Genomic DNA, 23306 nt, shown 5'->3' with positions numbered 1-23306 from the left:
TAAAGCCAACCCTTGTCCTTGAGTTGGCACCAAACACTCTCCTGTACCCCTTGCATGAACTGAGTGTGCATGAGGACTTTGACACTTAACCTGTAAGCTACATCCCCTTGTCTTCATTCAGGTTAAGAGATACTGGAGAACTACTCATCAGCATTAGTCCACATGTAAAGCATCCTTGTGTCTATTAGAAATGGTCAGGATGCAAAAATACTGAAATATGCAAGAATGAATGCCTCCCATATAGACAAGAAGAAAAGGATATAAGCAATACCACCCTCACCCTCAGTAACTTACTCTTACAATGTGAAGTCAAAGCCCTGATAATAATTAGCTGTGAATATTAAATGCCTCCCCATTCCTTCTTCCCCCTCCCTATTCTACCTGAGGTCTGCCTCAAGGCTTCTGCTGGGTCCTGCTTCTAGATTAGCAGCTATGGATGGGGATGGTCCATTTCTCAAGGAGGAGTCCCTGTGTTGCTGCTGTCTTCCAAGGGGCAGTCATGGCTCCGTCATGCTTTTCAGGAGAAAGTACCTGGGAAGCAATGAACACTGTATTGAAGAAGAACCCCCAACTTGCTCTGTCAGCTCTTCCTCTGCTGCTGGGGCTTTGTCCCACACATGTAGGTATCATTACGTGGTAGCTCAGTGAAGGGGAAGAGACAATAAATTAAGAGTCACAACAGTGTTCACTAATATGGAAAAAACTTCAGGAACAAGAAATTATTAGGCAGTGATCAGGCAACTGGGCAGCTCTTTTCTTAATCAGGTATTAGTTCTGTCTGGAGGCTTCGCTGCAGATAAGCTCCCACAGGCTCATTAATGAGAGACTGTGATGGCTGTGTGCATCCTTGGCACCATAGCTGTTTCTGAGCAGTGGTGACAGGGAAACAGTTAAAAGCATATGCAAAAACAACAGGATGGTAAAGAGGTGAAAAACAGAGCAAGCTGCACTTCTCTGCAGCCTTACCATGCTGAATTGCCCACCTGCTCTCTGCTTTGGATGACAGGTCTGTATATTACATAGGCTAATGAATGTTCATAAGTAAGGAATTTGACTGTTAAAGTTATTCACGGCAGGAGACAGCTGTGGTTTTGCCATAAAAGAAAGTTTCAGGTTTTACTACATGATGAAAATAGTGCTTACTCATTGCTTATTTTGCTTAGGTGTGAGAGTAAACTACCATGTGCTTTTCAGGTCTGAGAAATACAACTGAAGTTCAGCAGATGTCCTTCAGGTTATAGTCTATTTAATGCAATTTCCTAATCATGCAAATTTTATGCAACAATCCATACCTTTTTCATTTAAAAAACTTACTTCTGAAGACAGGGGGGAAAAAAAAGAAAAAAAAAAGATATATCCAAAAAGACTTGCATCATGTTTATGCCATTAGCAAAAAGATGAGAGAGAACAGTATTACATGTGTTTTCTTTAATTTGTAGGCACTAATGATGACTTAAAGGCCTGTGTGTTATTAGACTAATGGCATGCGGTGTGATAACTAAAACAGTCAGAACTCTTCTTAGCTTCAAGCATCATCAACACCATTTTGAGTGTACCATCCATATCAGGTAGAAGCCTTCACACATTGTGTAATGACATCATTTAACATGATCAACTCTAATGTTTTAATGACATAAAATTAAAGTTCTGGCTACAGGGTGAAGAGACCAAATGAGATGTTTTCAAAAGAAATTGAGAGTGCAAGGCAATAGCTTTTATGGAAGAAAGTTAAAATACAGTCTGCATTGTGAGAGAGAAATACAAGAACGCTCAGAATCACAGCATCACAGAATGTTAGGGGCTGAAGGGACCTTGAAAGATCAGCCAGTCCAACCCCCCTGCCAGAGCAGGATCACCTATACCAGGTCACACAGGAATGCATCCAGGTGGGGCTTGAATATCTCCAGAGAGGTAGACTCCACAACCCCCCTGGGCAGTTTGTTCCAGTGTTCTGTCACCGTCACAGGGAAAATACTTCTCCCATGTTTCCATGGAACTTCCTATGCCTCAATTTCCACCATTGCCCCTTGTCCTGTCATTGGGCATCACTGAACAGAGCCTGACTCCATCCTCTTGGCACTCACCCTTTACATATTTATAAACATTAATGAGGTCACTCTTTAGTCGTCCTCTCTGCAAGCTAAAGAGGTCCATCTCCCTCAGTCTCTCCTCATAAGAAGAAGCTATCCTGTGAAGTAGTATCAGCCAGAGCAGGTGGATGCATTTTGTGGACATTTGTGGCTCTTCTGATGGACAGAACAGCTTCACAAAGTGTTTATGTTTAACATTTGACTCATCTTTGGGGCCCCATATAATTACAGATAAGCAACTTGCACTAAAGATTTCCCAGAGTTCCAAGCCTAGCACTAAAGTAGGTAAAAGGAGACAGGAGCTAGACAGGAAACTTTTAAGAGTCATCTACCTTGCAGTGATTGCAGTTCACACAGACTCAAACTACACCAATTGCTCCCAGCAGCCATGGTAGAGAGCTCAATGCAGTATGCCCAACCCAGGACTTGCCCGTTGGTTGACGTGTCCTCATTATTCTTCGTACTGGTGCTGTCAGGGCTTGATCAGGGTTGTTGAAGGCTGGCATTTGTATGAAGTGCAGTCGCTGCAGAACAAACATGGTTAAAGACGGAAGCTAAGGGGAAGTTGTTTCTTGGTGACAAAGCAGTTTTCTGTAAAAGAAAAACAGTCTTGCACAAAATTTGTATGCCTTTGGCTAGAGACTCATCTTCTGTAAACAGAAACAGTCTACCCACACGATTGCTGCTGCAACAGAAAACCCTCTGCAAAAGGCCTAGGATCTGACACTGAGTGACAGGAGGCTAGCAGTGCACCTGTCCTACCATGAGAATGCTTGGCACTGCGTGTGTCTGTTGTTGTTCTTCAAAAGGAAAATAGCTCAGGTCACAATGCATGTGCAAACTGCTGCAAAATTATAAAGCCTTGATATTCGCACAGAGTTCTCGTGGCATACAGTCACGAACACTTGGGGTAAGTTGTTCAAAATTAGGTGAATAATCATTAATATTGATAACTGATTTAAGTTTTTGTGTCAGCTGCGATGCATAAAGAATTGCCAACAGCCTCAATGGTAGCAAAGAGTACAAATCCAGTCAGCACACCATTTATGCTCCTGTCTACTCCTGTCTACTACTACATCATGTAGTCCCTTCTTGGTAAAGCCCCCCTGACCCCTCCTGGGGGTTCTGGTTGACAGTTGACTGAACATGAGTCAGCAATGTGCCCAAATGGTCAAGACAGCCAATGGCATCCTGGCTTGAATTAGAAACACTGTGGCCAGCAGGGACAGGGAGGTGATCATCCCCCTGTACTCAGCACTGGGGAGGCCACATCCAGAGTGTTGCGTTCAGTTCTGGGCCCCTCACTACAAGAGGGACATTGAGATGCTGGAGCACGTCCAGAGAAGGGCAATGAGGCTGATGAAGGGCCTGGAGCACATGGCTTATGAGGAGTGTCTGAGGGAGCTGGGGATGTTCAGTCTGGAGAAGAGGAGGCTGAGGGGGGGCCTCATCGCTCTCTACAACTACTTGAAGGGAGGGAGGGAGGAGAGACAACTTCTTCTCCTTGATGTCAAGCAACAGGGCTAGAAGAAATGGTTTCAAGCTGCCCCAGGGGAGGTTCAGGCTGGATGCTAGGAAATATTTCTTCACAGAGAGGGTTCTCAAACACTGGATAACAATAAACATGGAGATTTCATTGTGGTGATATCAGAGAGATCTTCATCTCTCCAGGATGACAATTGTCATAGCACTGCTGTGGGATCTAAGCTCAAGGCATGAGCTTTCATCCAAGGACTGGATCCAAATCCTGGATGTCCCTTTGTAGTGCCTTGGTGTCACACACTCTTGCCTCAAGTGTATTGAATTCTGTCACACAAAGCAGAACAGTTCTAGCCTAAGGATTTTTGGACCCATTCCTCCACAGTAGTCCACATTATTTTGTGCAGGACACTGGACACCGTTGTTGGAGATCAGAGATGGAACTGTGAGAACATCCATTCTGAGGACAGAACCTCCTCAAACTAAGGCAGGCAGAAAATCAAAATATTTTTATAATTTTGGTAGAAACTGTGGGTGAGACCAGACGTCAAGGTTCCTCAATACAGACTTAGAAGATAATTCCATGTCCTCACTTTGAAAATATTTACTTTTGTGTTTAAAGGCAGACAAAACAGGGGCCTAACAGCCAATGATTTATTACAGTTAAATCTACTCTCCTTCCAGTGCAGTAAAATTAAAGATTCAGATGTTGGTTGGGAAAATACTGTTGCACAACTAATTAAACTATTAAACTAGTTGGAGTATTTCACTGTTTGGACAGATGATCCAAAACATGCACACAACTCACTCATAAGAGGAAAATTTCCCATGGATATCCAGGATATAGATGTATCTGTACTCACTGAGGTGGGGAGTGAGGTTCCTTAGGTTCTGTTCCAAAGGGAAGAAGTTCCAATCTGTGAAGGCTGCTTCTGTGGAGCAAGAGCAAGAGTAGCAAGAGTGCTCCTCTCCATAGGAGAACTCCATTTATACCTACCCCTGTTGGCTTGACTGTGGTCAGTTTTCAGTTAGTTGGTTCTCCAAGCAAACAGAAGGACCTTAGACTCGAAGGCACCAAAGGTAAAAACCTGATAAAGATCATCTCCTCGCAAGCCTGACCTCGATGTCTGTCCTGCCTGGGGAGGGGTGTTGCAACTGCCACACACTTGAGAAACTGCTTCAGTTTTCCTACTAATATTGAGTGGCAGCAAGGCAAAAGCCCTGGAGCAGTGTTCAGAATAGCTGGAAGTGATTTCTGGTTCTCTTACTGAGCTTGTATCTATCATACAATTTCTCAGTTTCTCTGTCTTTTAAATGGAGGGGAATGAGACTGACCTTGTTGATAAAGTACGTTTAGGTTGAGTAGTAGAAGGCGAAGCAGAAAAGCTAAATAGTAGTGGAATTACTATTAAAATATGTATTCTGAGACTAAGCCTTGTTAAAAGCATTTTATGAGGGAACTACCTTACCAGTGTGCTAAATGACGATACTCAAGGGGAGGCAAATGAAGCATCAAAACTAAAAGTTGAAAGCTGATTAAAATACCTTATTAAATAAAGGTCAATCTCACAGTAGTGCTGATTGATATATCAGGTGATCCATCAGTTCCTTTCCAGCTCTACTTTCGATAATGAGAAAGTAAAATTAGTCCTAAGCATATGCATTAATTACTTAAATGAAGGAGCTGGATACCATAAACAAGAAGCCCTGGTTCCCTACTGATTAAGGAAGGGAAAACATGGTGAACTGCTGTCTCGTAGAAAGATGAATCCCTCTTGTTGTTACATTCTGTACAATTATACAATAGCTCGGTTACAGAAATTGCTATTCCTTCTAAAAAATCATGACATGAAGGACCAAGTATGGGGACTTTAAGGCATGCTAGTAGCAAAAAGCTAGACAGCCTCACAAGGATGCTTCTTAAACAACACAGGGAATTCAATGCATTGTGTGAGCTTTGTGTTCAGCTGAAAAATTCTCTTGGGCAGCAGGCACAGAGGTGTTGAGCATTACAAAGTGGAGTGACATGAATGCATGGGAATGGGGGATGAAATCATTAAGTATTACAGAATCACAGAATCGGCCAGGTTGGAACAGACCTCCAAGATCATCAAGTCCAACCAATCACCCAACCCTAACCAATCAACTAGACCATGGCACTAAATGCCTCATCCAGCCTTTTCTTAAACACCTCCAGGGATGTCGACCCTGCAACCTAAAACAGGCTGGTCAAGATGAGTCCACACAAAGCCTGGAGAGATCTGGAGATCTGTGTTGTTAAAAAAAAGCCTACAGCCTGTTGGAAGCAATACTATTGACATAGTGAAAACACGATGTCCAAAGTTATCAAGCAGGTATTCTTTATTGCAGGTGGGTGTGTAGGGGGATAGCTGCTCCAAAGCACACAGGCACCAAGGGTTAGAAATGGCAAGATTATACAGACAGGTTGCATACATATTCATTCTATTTCCAGTGAATCATTTACAAAGCTACGACACTGAAAATTACAGAAACTTAGTGGGATGGATCCCACAATGGGAGTGTAGCTAACGATGGCTATGAGCTGTTCAGAAGGGATAGGAGAGGAAGAATGGTTGCCCTCTATGTAAAGAAGTGGATAGAGTGCAAAGAGTTGTGGTAGGAATCTACTTTCCACTGGAACCTGAGGCAGCATTCTTCCAGGGAGAATTTCCTTGTAATTCACAGACTTGTGCAGTCAGGACTGCAGTGGGTTTTCCATCCCACTTCCTCATGTTCCCCCCACAGTCATGCAAGTGAAACCACAGAGTATGCTGTGGTGTGTAGCCCTCAGTTTCTCTCCCTTGGACAGGGAAGCACCTGCTCCTCGTGGCTGAAACATGGGACCATACAGGTGGGGAATAGGACGTGTCCTTTTTGGGTTGATGGACCTCATGGGACAGTTCATTCACAGATGAAACACAAGCCTGGACAGAGAAGGAGAGACTTCCCTTGCATTGCCAGGGCCTGCTACTCATTTCATCCACCATTTGTCATCTTCCAAGGCCAGATGAATTGCTTTCCCTGTATGTTTCTTTTTTCCTGCAAGGGCACAAGCTGGTTCTCTGATGCAGTTGCCATGCCTGTTGGTCTGTCTGTACACTCAGAGATCTTCTCTTGCCCCTGAGCACTCTGGACAGTGATGAAAAGGGTTCGATGGGCATGGGCCAGGCCCCAACACTTTGCAGTGATTTCTGTCTTTCAGGAACTTTTGGGCTGACAAGAGACACTTTCCAAACATTTCACCAGCCTGACAGGATTTTGCACTTGCTTAGGGGTGAAATTCCAAACCACTGGGGGAGACCAGCAGCCTAAGAATTTGCTCATGCTCTCCCACACACCCTGCCATTCATAATTATCCAGCCTCAGGGAAGATCTCTCAGTGGTATCCCTGGGAGAGTTCTGTATTGCTCTGAACAAAACCTGGCTTGAGAGCAGCCCTGACAAAAAGGGCTTGGGGGTGCATGTGGATGAGAAGCTCAATATGAGCCAGCAGTGTGCACTTGCAGCCTAGAAAGCCAATCACATCCTGGGCTGCATCAAGAGAAGCATAGCCAGCAGGTCATGGGGGGTGATTCTCCCCCTCTACTATGCTCTAGTGAGACCCCACCCGGAGTACTGCAATCAGTTCTGGAGCCCCTAGTACAGGAAGGATATAGACATGCTGGAACATGTCCAGAGAAGGGCCATGAGGATGATCAGAGGGCTGGAGCTCCTCTTCTATGAAAACAGATTGAGGGAATTTGGGCTATTCAGTCTGAAGAAAAGAAGGATCTGAGGAGACCTTATTGTGGCCTTCCAGTATTTGAAGGGGTCTACAAGAAAGCTAAGGAGGGACTTTTAGGGTGTCAGATAGTGATAGGACTAGGGGGAATGGAGCAAAACCAGAAATGGGTAGGTTTGGCTTGGATGTTAAGAAGAAATTCTTCACCATGAGGGTGGTAAGATGCTGGAACAGGTTGCCCAGGCAGGTGGTGGAAGCCTCATCCCTGGAGGCTTTTAAGGCCAGGCTGGATGTGGCTCTGGGCAACTTGACATAGTGTAAGGTACCCTGCCTGTGGCAGGGGATTTGGAACTAGATGATCCTTGAGGTCCCTTCCAACCCTAACAATTCTATGATTCTATGATAATGTATGTAAAAGATAAGTGCAGACTGGGTAAGAATTGGATTGAGAAAAACATCAGTGTTACATAAATGTGTGCTAAAATGAGTGCATCTGGGATCTCTGCAGAGCATAACAGTTCAGTTATTTAATGTTTACTTCAAGAACAGCACATTTAGACACCAAATTAAACTGGCACAACTAAAAAGGACTCGTTTTATACAAAATGTTTATTACCATTATTTTTTATTTTTGAGTAGATTATTGAACCGAAATCCTTAAAGCTTTTCGAGTGGGCATGTTGGATGTGATTATGCAGTGGGGGGTTTATTAATCCTGTGAAAGCAATAAGATTTTTAGAGAGTGGGAGTAAATTGAACCCATTAGAGCAATTCATACACTTTTATAATGGTCATGAATCTTATACTAATCGCTGAGCACAGTGTCAAACAACATTTTTCAGGTGTTTGAATGTTTGATGTATATCAAATGTGTTCACATTTCCTTTGAAGATCTATCATAACACTCTGACAATAACAACTGCCTGACCCCTTTCAAATAAAACTGGTAAGGCAATAAAATCAGATGTCATATATTGTACAGAGACAAATATTGGCCTGATAGTGAAAATGGTGGTGTACTAGAAATCATTCAATGTGTTTCAAATGTTAAGAAAACATTGTCAAAGAGCTGATTGGAAATTGAGTGCAGAAGCCATGCTGACAAAGTATGAAGTGCCATACTTTGGAGAACAATCACAGAAGTTGTATCTTAGAATCATAAGAATGGTTTGGGTTGGAAGGGACCTTAAAGATCATCTAGTTCCAACCCCTCTGTCCCAGGCAGTGACGTCTTCCACTAGACTAGACTGCTCAAAGCCCCATCCAGCTTGGCCTTGAGCACTTCCAAGAAAGAAGCATCCACAAATTCTTTGGGCAACCTGTTCCTGTGTCTCACCAACCTCACAGGAAAGAATTTCTTCCGCTTCTGATCTAAATTTACCGTCTTTCAGTTTAAACCCATTACCCCTTGTCATATCACTATATGCCCTTGTAAGAAGTCCCTCTCCTGCTTTCTTGTGGATTTCCTCTAAGCACTGGAAGGCTTCTATATGGTCTCCCTGGAGCTTTCTCTTCTGTATTCTGAACAATCCCTCTTCTCTCAGCCTTTCCTCATAGGACAGACGTTCCAGCACTCTGATCATCTTTGTGGCCGTCCTCTGCACTCATTCAAGGAGGTCTTTCTTATGCTGGCGTCCCCAAAGCTAAACACGTTATTCCAGGTGGTTTCTCACCAGAGCAGAGGGAGAGAATCACCTCCCTCAACCTGCTGATAGTCTTAGTAACAATGCAAGATTTGGCAGTATAGGAAGAAGCAACGCCATGGGGTTAAGGAGCAACATTGCTTGGGAGAATAAATTTTTTTATCAGTGTTAAGGCTGCATTTTTGTGCCCTTTCAGAACTTTCCTGCAGCATATAATTGTTGAATTTAAAATGATAGCTGAAAACTTATGAGCATTCACTGTCACTGTCACGTGTGTTCAGCACCTCCAAGCAGCAATCTAAAGAGCAAATCTAGTAGCTGTCTAAAGAGCAAAACTGTCTTCCCTTGTTCTGCCTCAGTTTTATAACTACACTCCCTGCTGCTCTGTAGACGTTAATTCTTAGCACATATGGGCAAAGATGACATTATTAAGTACAAGAAATCTTCCCATATAACCATCAACCCAACTATTTTCCTGAAGGGGATTGACAAGCTTATCTTTAATAAATCCCTAAAAGGGCTCTATGCAATGATTAGAAGTGGTGTGTTTACAATGATGCCAGAAGATCAGCAGATTTATACACTGATAAATCTTTTATACTCTAGTGAACAGCTGGCATCCAAGGCTGTGTCTGCTCATCTGTCAAGCAGTTCTCATAAAGGTTAGAGATAGTAAAGTTGTTCTCAGACACAAATATAGGTAAAACCCCAAAAGTTCTGAAAAATGTTCACTATTGATGATATAGCATGAATTGATAGGATTTCATATTTCAGAACCATTTCTGTAAAACATCCTGATCACAAGTAATTTGCCAATATAAAACCTTCTTCCTTAAGTCCAGCTGAAAGCCATCCATTGCTTTTCAATGCAGGTAATGTCCTTGCAGACAGACACTAAGTATGTGCTCATGTAACGTCAGTCTCAAAATGCTTTTGTGGATAGGGTAATATTGACCTTTGGGCCAGCCTCTTCTCCTTGGTGAAAAGCAACAGGACTAGAGGAACTGCTTTCAAGCTGCTCCACGGAAGGTTTGGGCTGGATGCTAGGAAATATTTCTTCACAGAGAGGGTTCTCAAACATGGGAATGGTCTGCCCAGGGAAGTGCTGGAGTCACCATCCCTGGAGCTGTTTAAGCAGTGTGTGGACCTCATGCTTAGGGACATGGTTTAGTGTTGACCCTTCAGTGCTGGGTTGAAGGTTGATCTTGGAGGTCTCTTCTAACCAGACGTTTTCTTTCTGTGATTCTGTGAAAGAACAACCTGGAAGTTTCTGGAAAAGTTGGAGCTGAGTGCAAAGAGGAAGTCTGAATGTTACTGCTTTGGTCTCTGGCTCTCACAGCATGTCACTTTGGAAAGGACCAATTGTCCTTGTTTCTAAAGAAAGTCTAGATCTGACTTAGGGAAGAAATGTGAGGAGAAGTCCAGGAAGTCATAGTGCTGTGAGGTCCAGCAGGAAAACAGAACAACCAACAGTGTAGGTCCTGGTGGTTCATGTGGAAATCACAGGTGAAATGACAGTTATCAGCCTGTGTTTCTCTAGACCTATAGTAGGGTTGTGCTCACTGAAAAAGTTGCAGATAGAGAAAGTGTCATCTCTTCCAAACTAGACATTTATAATAAATAATACTAAATACTTCAGGTTTTTTTATAGCCATGCTTCTTGGGCTGTGCCTGAGTTCCACCTTTGTTCTCCTTTCTTTGTTTTCCTAGCCTTTCTTGTCTCTCTTTTCACTGTATCATATTTGCTTAGAAAATGTCTTGATTTCACATTGATTTTGGACCTTCAACTTTCATCATCCCAGGACTAGCATTGCAGTAAAAAAAAACCCAAAACCCCAGTAATCGTTTGAAGGAAAAAAATGAGTGAGGAGGATTTTTTCTATTTTTCTTTCCATTTATAACTAGTGTTACTTTTTAAACTCTAGCAGTAAAAGCATTATAAATGGCATTGTCATTCATAGACTGCTTGGGAAGAGGTAGTGAATGTTAGAGATGTTATCATGTAATAAGTATATGTGGGGTGTTATCACTATCACTCAGGTCAAAGCCTGCTGCATTGACCAATTTCATTTTTTTAACAGGGGAAGAATGTGGCAATTCATCACTTGTCCAGTCTAGTTAATGCTTTGTGCCTTTTTTCTAGGAATGGAATTTGTGAAATGGCTAGCTTTGACAGCTTGAGGTAATTGGTACTTTTCATTTCTAGATCATTGACTCAAGTATAGCACATATTGGATGAAAAATGACTGAGAGTTGAATCAGGAGGTTGACTGATGGCTGAAGTATGTGAAAAAAAAAAGTTGGTTTTGACTCAGCTGAGAGGGGACAGATGCCAATAACCAAAAAACCTCCATATATCTTAACCCTGTATTAAAAAAAATTCTAACTAGGAAGACTCAGAAGTGTATGAAGAATATACCTAACTTGGGATGCCTTCATCATTGGACTCCTAACTTTAGCTATCTAATAAGTATTTTCAGAATTGGCATTTTCCTAGGCATGCCTCTCTGAAAATCAGGTTGTCATCACGCATCTCTGAAAATCAGGTTGTCAGTATCAAATCCCTCGGAGAGCGACCTGGGAGTTCTGGTTGACAGTCGACTGATCATGAGTCAGCAGTGTGCCCAGGTGGCCAAGAAAGCCAATGGCATCCTGGCTTGGATTAGAAACACTGTGGCCAGCAGGGACAGGGAGGTGATCATCCCCCTGTGCTCAGCACTGGGGAGGCCACATCCTGAGTGTTGCGTTCAGGTCTGGGCCCCTCACTACAAGAGGGACATTGAGATGCTGGAGCACGTCCAGAGAAGGGCAATGAGGCTGATGAAGGGCCTGGAGCACATGGCTTATGAGGAGTGTCTGAGGGAGCTGGGGATGTTCAGTCTGGAGAAGAGGAGGCTGAGGGGAGACCTCATCACTCTACAACTACTTGAAGGCAGGATGGAGTGAGGAGGGGGGAGCCTATTCTCCTTGGTAGCAAGTGACAGGACCAGAGGAAATGGTTTCAAGCTGCCCCAGGGGAGGTTCAGGCTGGATGTTAGGAAATATTTCTTCACAGAGAGGGTTCTCAAACATTGGAATGGTCTGCCCAGGGCAGTGGTGGAGTCACCATGCCTGGGGGTGTTTAAGCAGTGTATGGACCTGGCACTTAGGAACAGGGTTTAGTGTTGACCCTTCAGTGCTGGGCTGAAGGTTGGACTGGATGATCTCTGAGGTCTCTTCCAACCGGATGTTTTCTATGCTTCTGTGAATATCACACACCCAAAAAGTGAGGTCTCTTCTGAAGCATGATAGTGGCTTGCTCTTGACAAGACTGTCCCTGCAGATTGGGTATGCTTTGGATATGGGTGCCATGACAGCTGATGCATTTTGGCATGGCTGTGTGATAGAGCCAGAGGTCAACTTTTGCTGGCTGATGTGTGCCTTGAAAATACAGCAGTCTCTTTTCATTCCCTTTCCAGCTCAGCATTTGAATCCTATTGAATTAGCAAAGTGAATTAGCTTAGTATTTGACCCTTCTTTCCCCAAGTTTCCAAGAAACTTAGTTCTCAGTGATTATGATTTTGCTTTATCTGCTGTTTTCTAATGACAGATTAGCTTCCAATTCCCAGTTGGAATGGCAATTTAAGATAAAAACAGTCCTCCTTCTCTGCTCCCCTCTTTAACTTGTATTCTCATCTAAAGAAAGAATTTGTGCCTTGGCACTACAGTGACAGATCATACGCTCATATGCTGCACTACATGTTTGGATAACACAGTCAAGTAACTGTAGCTCCCTGTTTAGATTTGCAACATGTCCAAATTCTGGAGTTAAATTCACATACTTTCAGACCAGTAGCAAGGATGACATTTGTGGTTGTTGTACTTCCCTGTCCTCTAGGAAAAGGAATGATTTTTCAACGAATATCAATATATTCCAAAATTTGACTTTAGTTTCCAGTAGTGTTACCATGATTCCTTGTGGCACGATGTGTGCCAGTTGGCTCTTAAACCAGACAAACCCAATTCTGAAGCTATTTTTGACAAGCAAAGCCTTTTAATGAATGTCTGTTGAATGCAATCCTTAGCTTTAGTTGGATTTTTTCTCTCTTTTTTTTGCCACTACATTTCATTTTGATATCTGAATGCAAAATTTTCTTATTTTCCCATTAAAATAATTCCTTTGTGTAACTGCACCACTTAGCTGCCCCACCTGTTTACCAATCCCTCCCTACCCCACTGCCCAGTAACTTTTAAACCCTCTGTCAAATTTCATCAAAGGTGTCCCTGCCCATGGCAGGGGGATTGGAACTAGATGATGCTTGAGGTCCCTTCCAACCCTAACAATTCTATGATTCTATAAAGTTTAAGAAAGAGCTGATTCACATCCTAGAAATACCAAACTCCCAGAAGTGTTTGAAGACTAATGACTGGATAAAACTAGAGAGCATTAGCTAGTGATCCCACTAAGGCAAAGCCAAGAAATTCAGCATTGAACAGCACTCTGGCTGATCAAGTCAGCACAAATCTCATTTTTGGTTTGCCTGCTGTTTCTTGCTCATCTGTGTAATGGTTTAGGCTAAACTGCCTGCTCTCCCAACATGAAAGTGAGGGGAAGAGTAGCAGGGCTGAGATAAAGAAATAAGAGGTTAATGTAACATAAGATATCATAAGCACAATGCGTAATTACCTTAGCTAATAATCTAATAATACAGTGCATGATTACCTTGGCTTGGCCTACTTGCAGAAGCAGCACAGTGAAATGGAGGAACAACAAAACATCATGAACAGAAAGCCAAACCCCACAGCTACCTGATTCCCACCCATTCCGCTGCCATGCCTGCAGAAAAGAGACCCATCCCAAGAAGCCAGAACCCAGAAACAGCAACCAGAACAGGAAGCCTCCCATGTTGCAATCTGAATTTCAAGCCTCATCATACTTTGCTCCAGTTAGCACTTTCATTTTTGAAGCTGGCATGTCTGTGGCATGGTATGGGTAACAGCAGCAGGTTCAATTCAATCCATGACAATCTGTCATGCTAAATCTAGTTAGTTAAGCGTACACTGGAAACACAGCAAGTATTTCTGTATATGCATGTGTAGATATATATTTATATGAAACCAAAAGTCACATAGGAGAGAGGCTGTAAGAGGCATGTGGAAAGTGTGGGAGTTTGGGAAGGTCCTGAGAGTGAAGTACTAGTGAAGGATCTGAGGATCTGAGAAAGATGGGTATCGTGGACAGAAGGTGCATGGGTATAAGAGAAACAGTGTATTGCTATGTGGGTGTCATGGGGCTCTGGCAAAGGAGCTGGGTTATTACACTCTGGCCATGCAGGAGGAGAACACATTCTGTTCAATGAAACCTACTCATCACTGATTCCTTGTACCACTCATGCAACATTCATCTCATTTAAAAAGGAGCAATAAAAAGGTTATTTAAGTATCTAAATAATTCACAAGGTATTTGATGAAGGATTTCAGTTTAAAGAAAACAATACAGTAGGAAGTAGTGGGAATCCCCTTTTCAAAATAAACTGTAAACATTCTGTTTCAGTTCAGCCCCAAACTATTTTTAACACTGCTTGTTTCAGCCATTGACCTGAAAAATTGTATACCTGGCAGTTATATTTAAACATTTTTGCAACACAGACACAGCCAGTACCTATCACTCAGAGCTTTGCTGTGAGGGGAGCTCACAAAACATGCAGGGGAACTGGCACTGCCTATTAAGTTCTGGCTGATAGGATCTCAGGCTGTGCTTTCGAGAATTTTTTCCCATGTTCAACCAAAGATAAACAAGGTAGAACCCTCTACTGATTGTAGTCTTCATAGGCAATACTATCATTTCAGCACTTGCTGTAAGAAACTTTTCTGAAGGTGGATGTGTACAAAATAATCAATTCTCATCTACAGATCACAACTTGAATGTGTCAAATGCTACCAGAGCCTGTGCTACCAGGTTGTGAGATGAGGTTCACAAGTCATGATGCAGCTGGCAAACTAAATGGGCTACTGGCCATGCCTGGGCAACTTCTTTTAGCTTCTAGGAAATAGATACTTTTTCTAATGAGCAGTGTGCAAGAGTTCAAGTGCTTTGCAGATAAGCAAAAAGCTGTATTCACAAATATCATCACTCAACACTTTGCAGAAGTTTCCTTTAAAGAGAAAAAGGCAGTGAAGAGCTTGTCTAGGAAATTCAGCATTTTGAAGATGCAGCTTTTCTCATCTTAAGGCTGAGGAGAACATGGGATAAGAGTAAATGCCATGGCATGCAGCCTTGCCACTGCTGCATCCCTGGACTGGTCTGTCTGAAAGCTCCATCCATGCTTCAGTCACCTTTTAGGTTGAACCCACATCCAGCACCTCCAGCAGACACCATGAGGTCTGAGTGGATTTTGCCAGCGGAGTGAGCACCCAGGATAAATCCCCATCACCTGATGTGTGCTATACCTGCAACAAACTACTTCAGTGCCCACAGCAGTGTGATCAAGATCTGAATCAAGCCTGTAATCTTCGTTCTAACATAACTGTGAAGATGGTTTTCCTCTCCTGAAGCCTCACTTATAATCTGTCCAGTTGACTAAATTTAGAGGTCGACTACATCAAGAGATAGATAACTCCCAGTTCAAAGTACCTAAAAAAAAAAAAAAAGGCAGAATGCAAAGTTGTTGGTGCAATGGAAAAATCTTCTTCATTCTATTACTTCATGATGTGCTGAGACAGTTTCAAGAGAGCATTAGGTACATCTGAACTTAGCCTGTGGCAGCATATTCTTCCATGCACGTGCCTCCCTGAGCTTGCAAGAAGGAGGTCACAGTAGTGCTGTGGTGATGTGATAGGGGTTTGGAGATGCTGGCCCTTGAGGGGTGCTGCTTGCTCCAGGTCTGGAGGCAGCTACAACAGCGTGGCTCTGTGCCAGCACCAAGCCTTGAAGTGATGTGCCTCAGCACAGTGTTTTGCTGACACAGACATATTTGGTTTAGGACTCAGCTAATATCCACAGAGCACCTTGTGCCAAGTGAATGTGCTTTGAGCTGCTGGCTTGGTCTCTGCATTTCAATTTCTGTGTCATTTCCCTCCTCTGGATGCTTTTGAGACGGTGTTTTCATCAAGGAAAGAGGATTTGGGTTATTTTTGTCTCTGGCCTTGTGTGTATCACCTAACAAAGCATGGTGCACAGATCTGCTAAGCTCACTGTGGCCCACACAGACACTGGGCAGAACAGGTCTTCACAGCCTTGTAACTGTGTTACTGAAGACTGACTGAGATGAGACTGCAGGATTTATGGGCTTGAGAGGAGAATTAAACCCCTGTCATGACTGCATCCTCCCTTTCAGACATAGGCAGCTTCTCAGGGTCCTCTGAGTTGTGTTATTTTGCATGATGAACAAGCACCAAGTGTCCTCCAGCATCAATGCTGTCCACAGCATTGAGAGCTTGTCTAGCCCTCTGCAATCAAAAGAAGTGCAGTTAGGTGCAAGAAAGGGAGAAGCAATTCAGTGCTGGAATAACTACAGTTCCCTAGATTCAAAGTGAACATTGGATTTTTGCTCAAAAGCGTCTGAAAAGCAGAACAGGAGGAGAATGGAATCAGTCACAGAATCACAGAATCACAGAATGGTAGAGGTTGGAAGGGACCTCTGGAGAACATCCAGTCCAACCCCCCTGCCAAAGCAGGATCACCTAGACCAGGCTGCACAAGAATGCATCTAAGTGGGTTTTGAAACTCTCCTGAGAAGGAGACTCCACAGCCCCTCTGGGCAGCCTGTTCCAGTGCTCTGTCATCCTCATGGTAAAGAAGTTTCCCCTCATATGGAGGTGGAATGTCCTGTGTTCTAGCTTGTACCTGTTGTTCCTTGTCCTATCTCTAGGCACCACTGAAAAGAGACTGGCATCTTCATCTTGACACCCACACCTCAGATATTTATAGACGTTGATAAGATCCCCTCTCAGCCTTCTCAAGACTAAACAGCTCCAGGGCTCTCAGTGATTTTTCACAGGAGAGATGTTCAAGTCCCACAGTTGTCCTTGTAGCTCTCCGTTGGACTCTCTCCAGCAGATCCCTGTCTCTCTTGAATTGCAGAGCCCAAAACTGGACACAGATTCCAGGTGTGGTCTCACCAGGGCAGGAAGAACTGGGTATTCTATCAGAGATTGAGTCCTCACCTCAAGGCCAGAGTGGAGGAGCAGGCAGTCAAAAGACTGTTTCCCTTGGGGCTCCAGCACTATTTGGTTGCCTCCAGCAATATTCTGTAAGGAGTTTTCAGTTAACACTTCTGAAATGGTTGGAGTTCCTCATAAGGAATATACAGTAAAAGTGCACATTGCTGTAAAGACCATTTGTAAAATTAACTCTCATCAAACTGAGGAAGTTGAAAGAGGTGATGTTTTGTTCAGATAGCGTAAGAGAGCGTCAGAGAGGGAACAGCACCAATCTCATCCCATCCTGCTCAGAGAGGTGAGGGCAAGCAGCATTGCAGAACTTGTGTCTGCACGTGGCTGTACATCCCAAACCAACACGTTTCTCTAGCAAATGCAGGGGATAAGGTGTGTCTATATATAGCAAGGCAGGACATGGTGGGAGCACACAAGTGCCGGGAGGGCCAAGGTGACACCTGCTCCTCATGGTGCTGAGTGTCTTGGCAGGTGGCTGCCTTGCTCCCAGCTGCCAGGCAGGAATCAGCCAGGGCTGAGCGCTGCTCTCATTAGTGCTGTGTTCTCATTAATGCTGCACTTGGCTCCTTTCCACTCTGGTCAGCTCAGGAATATTAGTTTTTCACTTATGCAAGCAGCAGCCCTAGAATCTGTACTCTAGAGAGAAAAAGCTGTGTCTCACTGACCAGCATTTTCCGAAGGACCCATTCACATTGAGGGATTGCCATTGGAATCGGAAACTTCAGCTGCTATAGCAACTGTTCTGGCTGAGCTGATGGAGATCATCAGTAAGAAGCATTCACCAAGATACATACAAATAAAACTCATGCAGCGATATCATAGAATCGTAGAATTGTAAGGGTTGGAAGGGACCCCAAGGATCATCCAGTTCCAACCCCCCTGCCAGGGGCACTTCACACTACATCAGGTTGCCCAGAGCCACATCCAGCCTGGCCTTAAAAACCTCCAGGGGTGGGGCTTCAACCACCTCCCTGGGCAACCTGTTCCAGTGTCTCAGTCTTTGTTTGCTGCAAGTGTTTATATCTGTGAAAGGCTAACTCACAGCAAATTCCAAGAAAGAGAAAATCCAACCAAAAATGTTGCATGTCACATGGAGGTTTTCTCTGTGTGGCTTCACCTCATTAGTGAGAAATCTTTGATTTTTTTTTTCCTCCTTTCTCCAAAAGTTTTGGATATTTGATCAGGAAGAAATAAAACATACCACATGAAATTAGGAACCATCCTCTGAGCAAGAGAAGCAAGCAGAAGATGGAGCTGCTCAGAATAGCCCAAACAGAACAAGCAGGTTGAGCTGTGAACAGCAAATGTGCAGAAATCAAACCCCATTACTGCAGAAACCAACAGAAATCGTGGAACTGAAGCCAATTCATTAAAAAAATTGCTTGGAGAACTTTTCCCCATTCTCCCAATCCACATATTAAGTGGTTTCCATGCAGTTTTTCAGGAGATGTTTGGTCCAAGACAGCAGGAGAACAGTTTGGCAAGCAGAGAAATTAGTGGGTTTCTCTACAAGCAGCTGTTTCTGCCTCTGGATCAGTTAGGGATCCGTTGCAAAGTGCTGCTGCACCGACATCTACCACCCTGGTACTGTCCAGATTACTTTGGCCAGGAGCAGGAAAAGCCACTTGTGTCTTTCTGTGATTGGGAGGCTATCATGATAAAGGAAATTCACTGACCATTATAAGGCACATTCTAAACAAAATGCTGCCATTTCCCTCAGGAGGTGCCTGCAGCCCTGGTGGTTCTCATGCTCTGTCAGCTGATGGACACCTGCTTTTTGCTAATAGAGTTCGCTCTGAACTTAATTCTCTGGATGTCACTGTAGGCTGTCTGCATGTCTAACATTTTAGTAGTATTGGAAACCTCAAGCTTTAAGAGTCTAAAAGAACATATTAATATGTATCATTCTATCCACATCTTCTTAAGTAACAAAACAAGTATTAATTGGTTAGAAACTAATAGTTTTCAGCGCACAGAAGTGCAGATTTTTGTCCAAACCACAATTATTTTCACTCTGGGAAGAGGTGAAGAGGCTTTTTCCTAACACAATAGCAGCACAAAAGTAAGGTTTTTATTCTAGTGACTGAAAATGGGAATATTAAGTTGTAAGTCTATGTTTTGTGTGCACTTCTATTCTCCTTAAGACTGTATAGTATCCATTAGCAACAAATGTGTTGTGGCACAGGAGGGTGCTTTGGCTGTTCTCCTGGATGCTCTTACTAATGATGTGCAGTGTATGGGAGTTGATCCAACAGCTCATCACCACTACATGAAGGAGGTCCAGTTGCCTTCCATATTTTGACCATTCCCCCAGGTGTGGGCTCCATCCTCCTGCCTCATGGCTGCTGGGCTGCATGTTGGAGCTCACAGAGCAAAAAAACCTGAACATTCCTGTTGTCTTAGTGAGGACGTCAGCTCACAGAAACACACAGAATCACAGAATGTTAGGGGCTGGAAGGAACGTCAAAGGATCATCCAGTCCAACCCCCAGGCCAGAGCAGGATCACCTACAGCAGGTCACACAGGAATGCATCCAGGCAGGTTTTGAATGTCTCCAGAGAAGGAGACTCCACAACCTCTGAGGGCAGCCTGCTCAAGGGCTCTGTCACCCTCACAATGAAAAAGTTTTTCCTTATGTTTACACAGAACCTCCTATGCTCTAGCTTACACCTGTTGCCTCTTGCCCTATCATTGGACATCCCTGAGAAGAGCCTCACTTTGTCCTCCCAACACTGGCCTTCACATCTTTCTAAACATGAATGAGGTCACCCCTCAGGCTCCTCTTCTCCAAGCTATAGAGGCCCAGCCTTTCCTTATAATGGAGGTGTGCCACTCCCATCTTTATGGCTCTGTGCCAGACTCATTCAAGCAGTTCCCTGTCCTTCTTGAACTGCGGGACACAATATTCCAGATGTGGCCTCACCAGGGCAGAGTAGAGTGGGAAGAGAACCTCTCTGGACCTACTGACCACAGCCTTTCTAATACACCCCAGGATGCCATCGGCTTTCTTGGCCAAAAGAACACATTGCTGGCTGGTGGTCATCCTGTCCACCAGGATCCCCAGGTCCCTTTCACCTTCCCTCTAACAGGTCAGTCCCCAACCTATACTGGTCCATGGGGTTGTTCTTTCCCAAGTGCAAGACTCTACACTTGCCCTTGTGAATTTCATTCAATTTCTCCCTGCCCAACTCTCCAGCCTGTCCAGGTCTCACTGAATGGCATCACAACCCTCTGGTATATCAGCAAATCCACCTAATTTGGTGTCATCAGCAAACTTGCCAACAGTGTACTCAATGCCCTCATCTAGGTCATTGATGAATATATTGAATAGTTCTGGTCCCAGTACTGACCCTTGAGGGACTCTGCTAGTTACAGACCTCCAACTGGACTACATCCCATTGACCACAACTCTGACTTCTTTCCTTCAGCCAGTTCCCATCCACCTCACTACCTGATCACCCAGACCACACTTTCTCAGTCTTGCTGCAAGGACGCTGTGGGAGACAGTGTCAAACGCTTTACTGAAATCAGGATAAACCACATACACTGCTCTACCATCATCTATCCACTTGGTTATGTCCTCATAAAAGGCTATCAGGTTGGTCAGCCATGACTTCCCCTTGGGAAAACCATGCTGACTGCTGCTAATGACCACCTTCTCCTCGATATGCCTAGAGACGGTGCCAAGGATAAGATGTTCCATCACCTTTCCATGGATGGAGGTGAGGCTGATCTGTCTGTAGTTACCCAGGTCCTCCTTCTTGCCCATTTTGAAGACTAGAGTGACATTTGCTTTCCTTGTTGCATAATATATGCTCTGTGGGTTCCAGAGGGAGAGGAGGAAAGGAGAGCCAAATTCTCTCTTGATGGCTACAAGCTGTTACATTGGTGTGGCTGCTTGTTGACCATAGAAACATCTCAGAGCCTTAGGAAAGACTGTTACATGCTTGAAGTGATCCATGCATATTGCAAGGAAGGTATGAGCCAGCTGCATGATTTCTTGTGAAGCACTGTTCAGGAAGGGGTCTCCACTCAGGTAACTGCTCAGAAGCCTTCCAGCATTGGCACCTGTTCGCATTAATCATTGTTAACTGCAGTGCCCATGTTTGAATGAAACTGGGTCATGCTTCTGCAAATCTAAATAAGGCATTATTAACAAGTCTGTCAGCTCTCAAGGATGGGATATGTTTTGCAAACTGTTCATTAACTGTACGAAGCCAGTGACAGACAGGGGATTGTTTCCACAGCTGAGACTGAAGGGTGTCTCATAGGCAGACCTGCAACATTTGCCTGGTTTAGGGATTTCTTCAGAAGAGGAAAATGTAGATGAACATTGGAGGCGTTCCTCTAACTCTTCAAAGTGAGTCAGTCACTAACTACTAATCCCATTTAATTCTGTGAATTGTACTCTTCAGCATCGTGGAACAGATTGTCTGATCCATTTGGGATCCACGAACCCTGTCTTTTTGAGACACATTGCTCTGTCCTAGAAAAGTACATGAATCTAATGCCTTACACCCCTGAATCTAACTAATCTGACTTTACCAGAGGAGGGGTGAGGGCACAAAACAAGAGACCAATTTCCCATGAATACAAGGAGCTTTAAAGCCTTTCACAGAGTGGGATCACCTTCACAGGGAGTGTGAGTCTACCCTGCCAAAGCCACTGGAAGCTTTTTCACCGACCTTGAGGAGACCTGGATCAAGCTAGCATCTAGTTCCACCAAAAAAAAGGGAGAGCTAGGCCATATGATAAAAGCAGCATGATCTTTGCAGAGAGGGCATCCATGAGCTTTGTAATGACATCTTCAGCTAAAATCCCTCATCTTTCCTCAACATCTGCCTTTAGATATGTGCACTTGAGCACAACCATTTTGTGTTGGCAGCCTCACAATAGTGTATATTCCTGTATGTAAACTTACATGATTGCACAAGGAAAATAGGAAGATCTGTAAAGAAATATTTACAGACACTCTGAGACCTGCAGTTATGTTCTGGAGCTATAGGCATGCTTTTTTCCCTTTCTGTGTTTAAAAAGGAGGCATATAACAGCACTACACTATTATTACACATTGTAATTACACAGCCTAATTACATGATTATATGTATTTACACTAATTACAAAATTAAAACCTAATCCAGAAATATTGTGAATGTATTTGAATCAATTAAAATACTTATAAACCCACTGAGGCAACAGACTAACAAAAAAAATAAATAAATATTGAGGGCTTGCAGACAAACCTTCCAAATACATGGTGTGACACCCCATTGGGTCCTGTGAGAAACCCCTTAGTGCTGTTTGCTGTAGTGCAGATGAATGAGAGTGTGGAACATCACAAGGAACTGCTTGAAAGAACCATTTTGTGCTCCATGTACCTGGAGGAGGATTTTGTAACACGTTCAAGGGTGGTTGTTCTATAGCAAAAGGTTTATATCCAAGACCTAGTGCTGGCGTTTCCAGAACCTGAATAAGGTGTGTTCTTAATGGCAAGTCAAGCTTTCGATTCACTGGATTGAATCCAGCCCTGTCACGTGCTGGAACTAAAGAGGATGGTTGTGAACAGAGAGCAGGGAGATTACAGAACAGTGCTCTACCAAAAGGCAGCCTGTGGGATTCAGTGCCACCAGGGAAGATGGGGAAGACTGGGCTGGAATGCCAAATGGCAGCTCCACTGCAGTCAGCTTTACCAGGCAAAGATGCTGGAGGTCGTTACTCAGGCAAGAGAGTAGGAGCACAGGTATGCACACACCTGTGCACGTATCCCTTGAGAAGGGCAACAAAGCTGGTGAAGAGTCTGGAGAACAAGTCTTATGAGGAGTGGCTGAGGGAACAGGGATTGTTTAGTCTGTAGAAGAGGAGGCTGAGGGGAGACCACATTGTCCTCTACAACTGCCTCAAAGGAGGTTGTAGTGAGGTGGGGGTCAGTCTCTTCTCCCTAGTACCTACTAAGCAATGCAACGAGAGGAAATCACCTGAAATTTCACATGGGGAGGTTTAGATTTGATATTAGTAAAAAAATATTTATGGAAAGACTGGTCAGGCATTGGAACAGGCTGCCCAGGGAGGTGGTGGAGTCACCACCCCTGGAGGTGTTAAAAAAACTTGCAGACATGGCACTTCAGGACATGGCTTAATGGCAGTGGTGGTCTTTTCCAAATGAAATGATGCTACGATTCTATGACTGATAAATCTGCT

General features: G+C 43.8%; 1 protein-coding gene across 1 annotated transcript in view; it reads left to right on the top strand.

The window, feature by feature from the left end:
* Positions 1 to 3175, top strand: part of LHFPL3 (LHFPL tetraspan subfamily member 3) — a 153642-nt gene extending 150467 nt beyond the window's left edge. Inside the window, exon 3 of the mRNA XM_054399733.1 lies at positions 3066 to 3175. Coding sequence (XP_054255708.1) covers positions 3066 to 3175 — 110 coding nt within the window. The remainder of the gene's footprint in view (positions 1 to 3065) is intronic.
* The last annotated feature ends 20131 nt before the right edge of the window (positions 3176 to 23306 follow it).

The sequence above is a fragment of the Indicator indicator genome, chromosome 3 (assembly GCF_027791375.1).
Source record: "Indicator indicator isolate 239-I01 chromosome 3, UM_Iind_1.1, whole genome shotgun sequence".
In the NCBI taxonomy this organism is placed as follows: domain Eukaryota; kingdom Metazoa; phylum Chordata; class Aves; order Piciformes; family Indicatoridae; genus Indicator; species Indicator indicator.
This window is presented reverse-complemented; position numbering and strand designations above follow the sequence as displayed.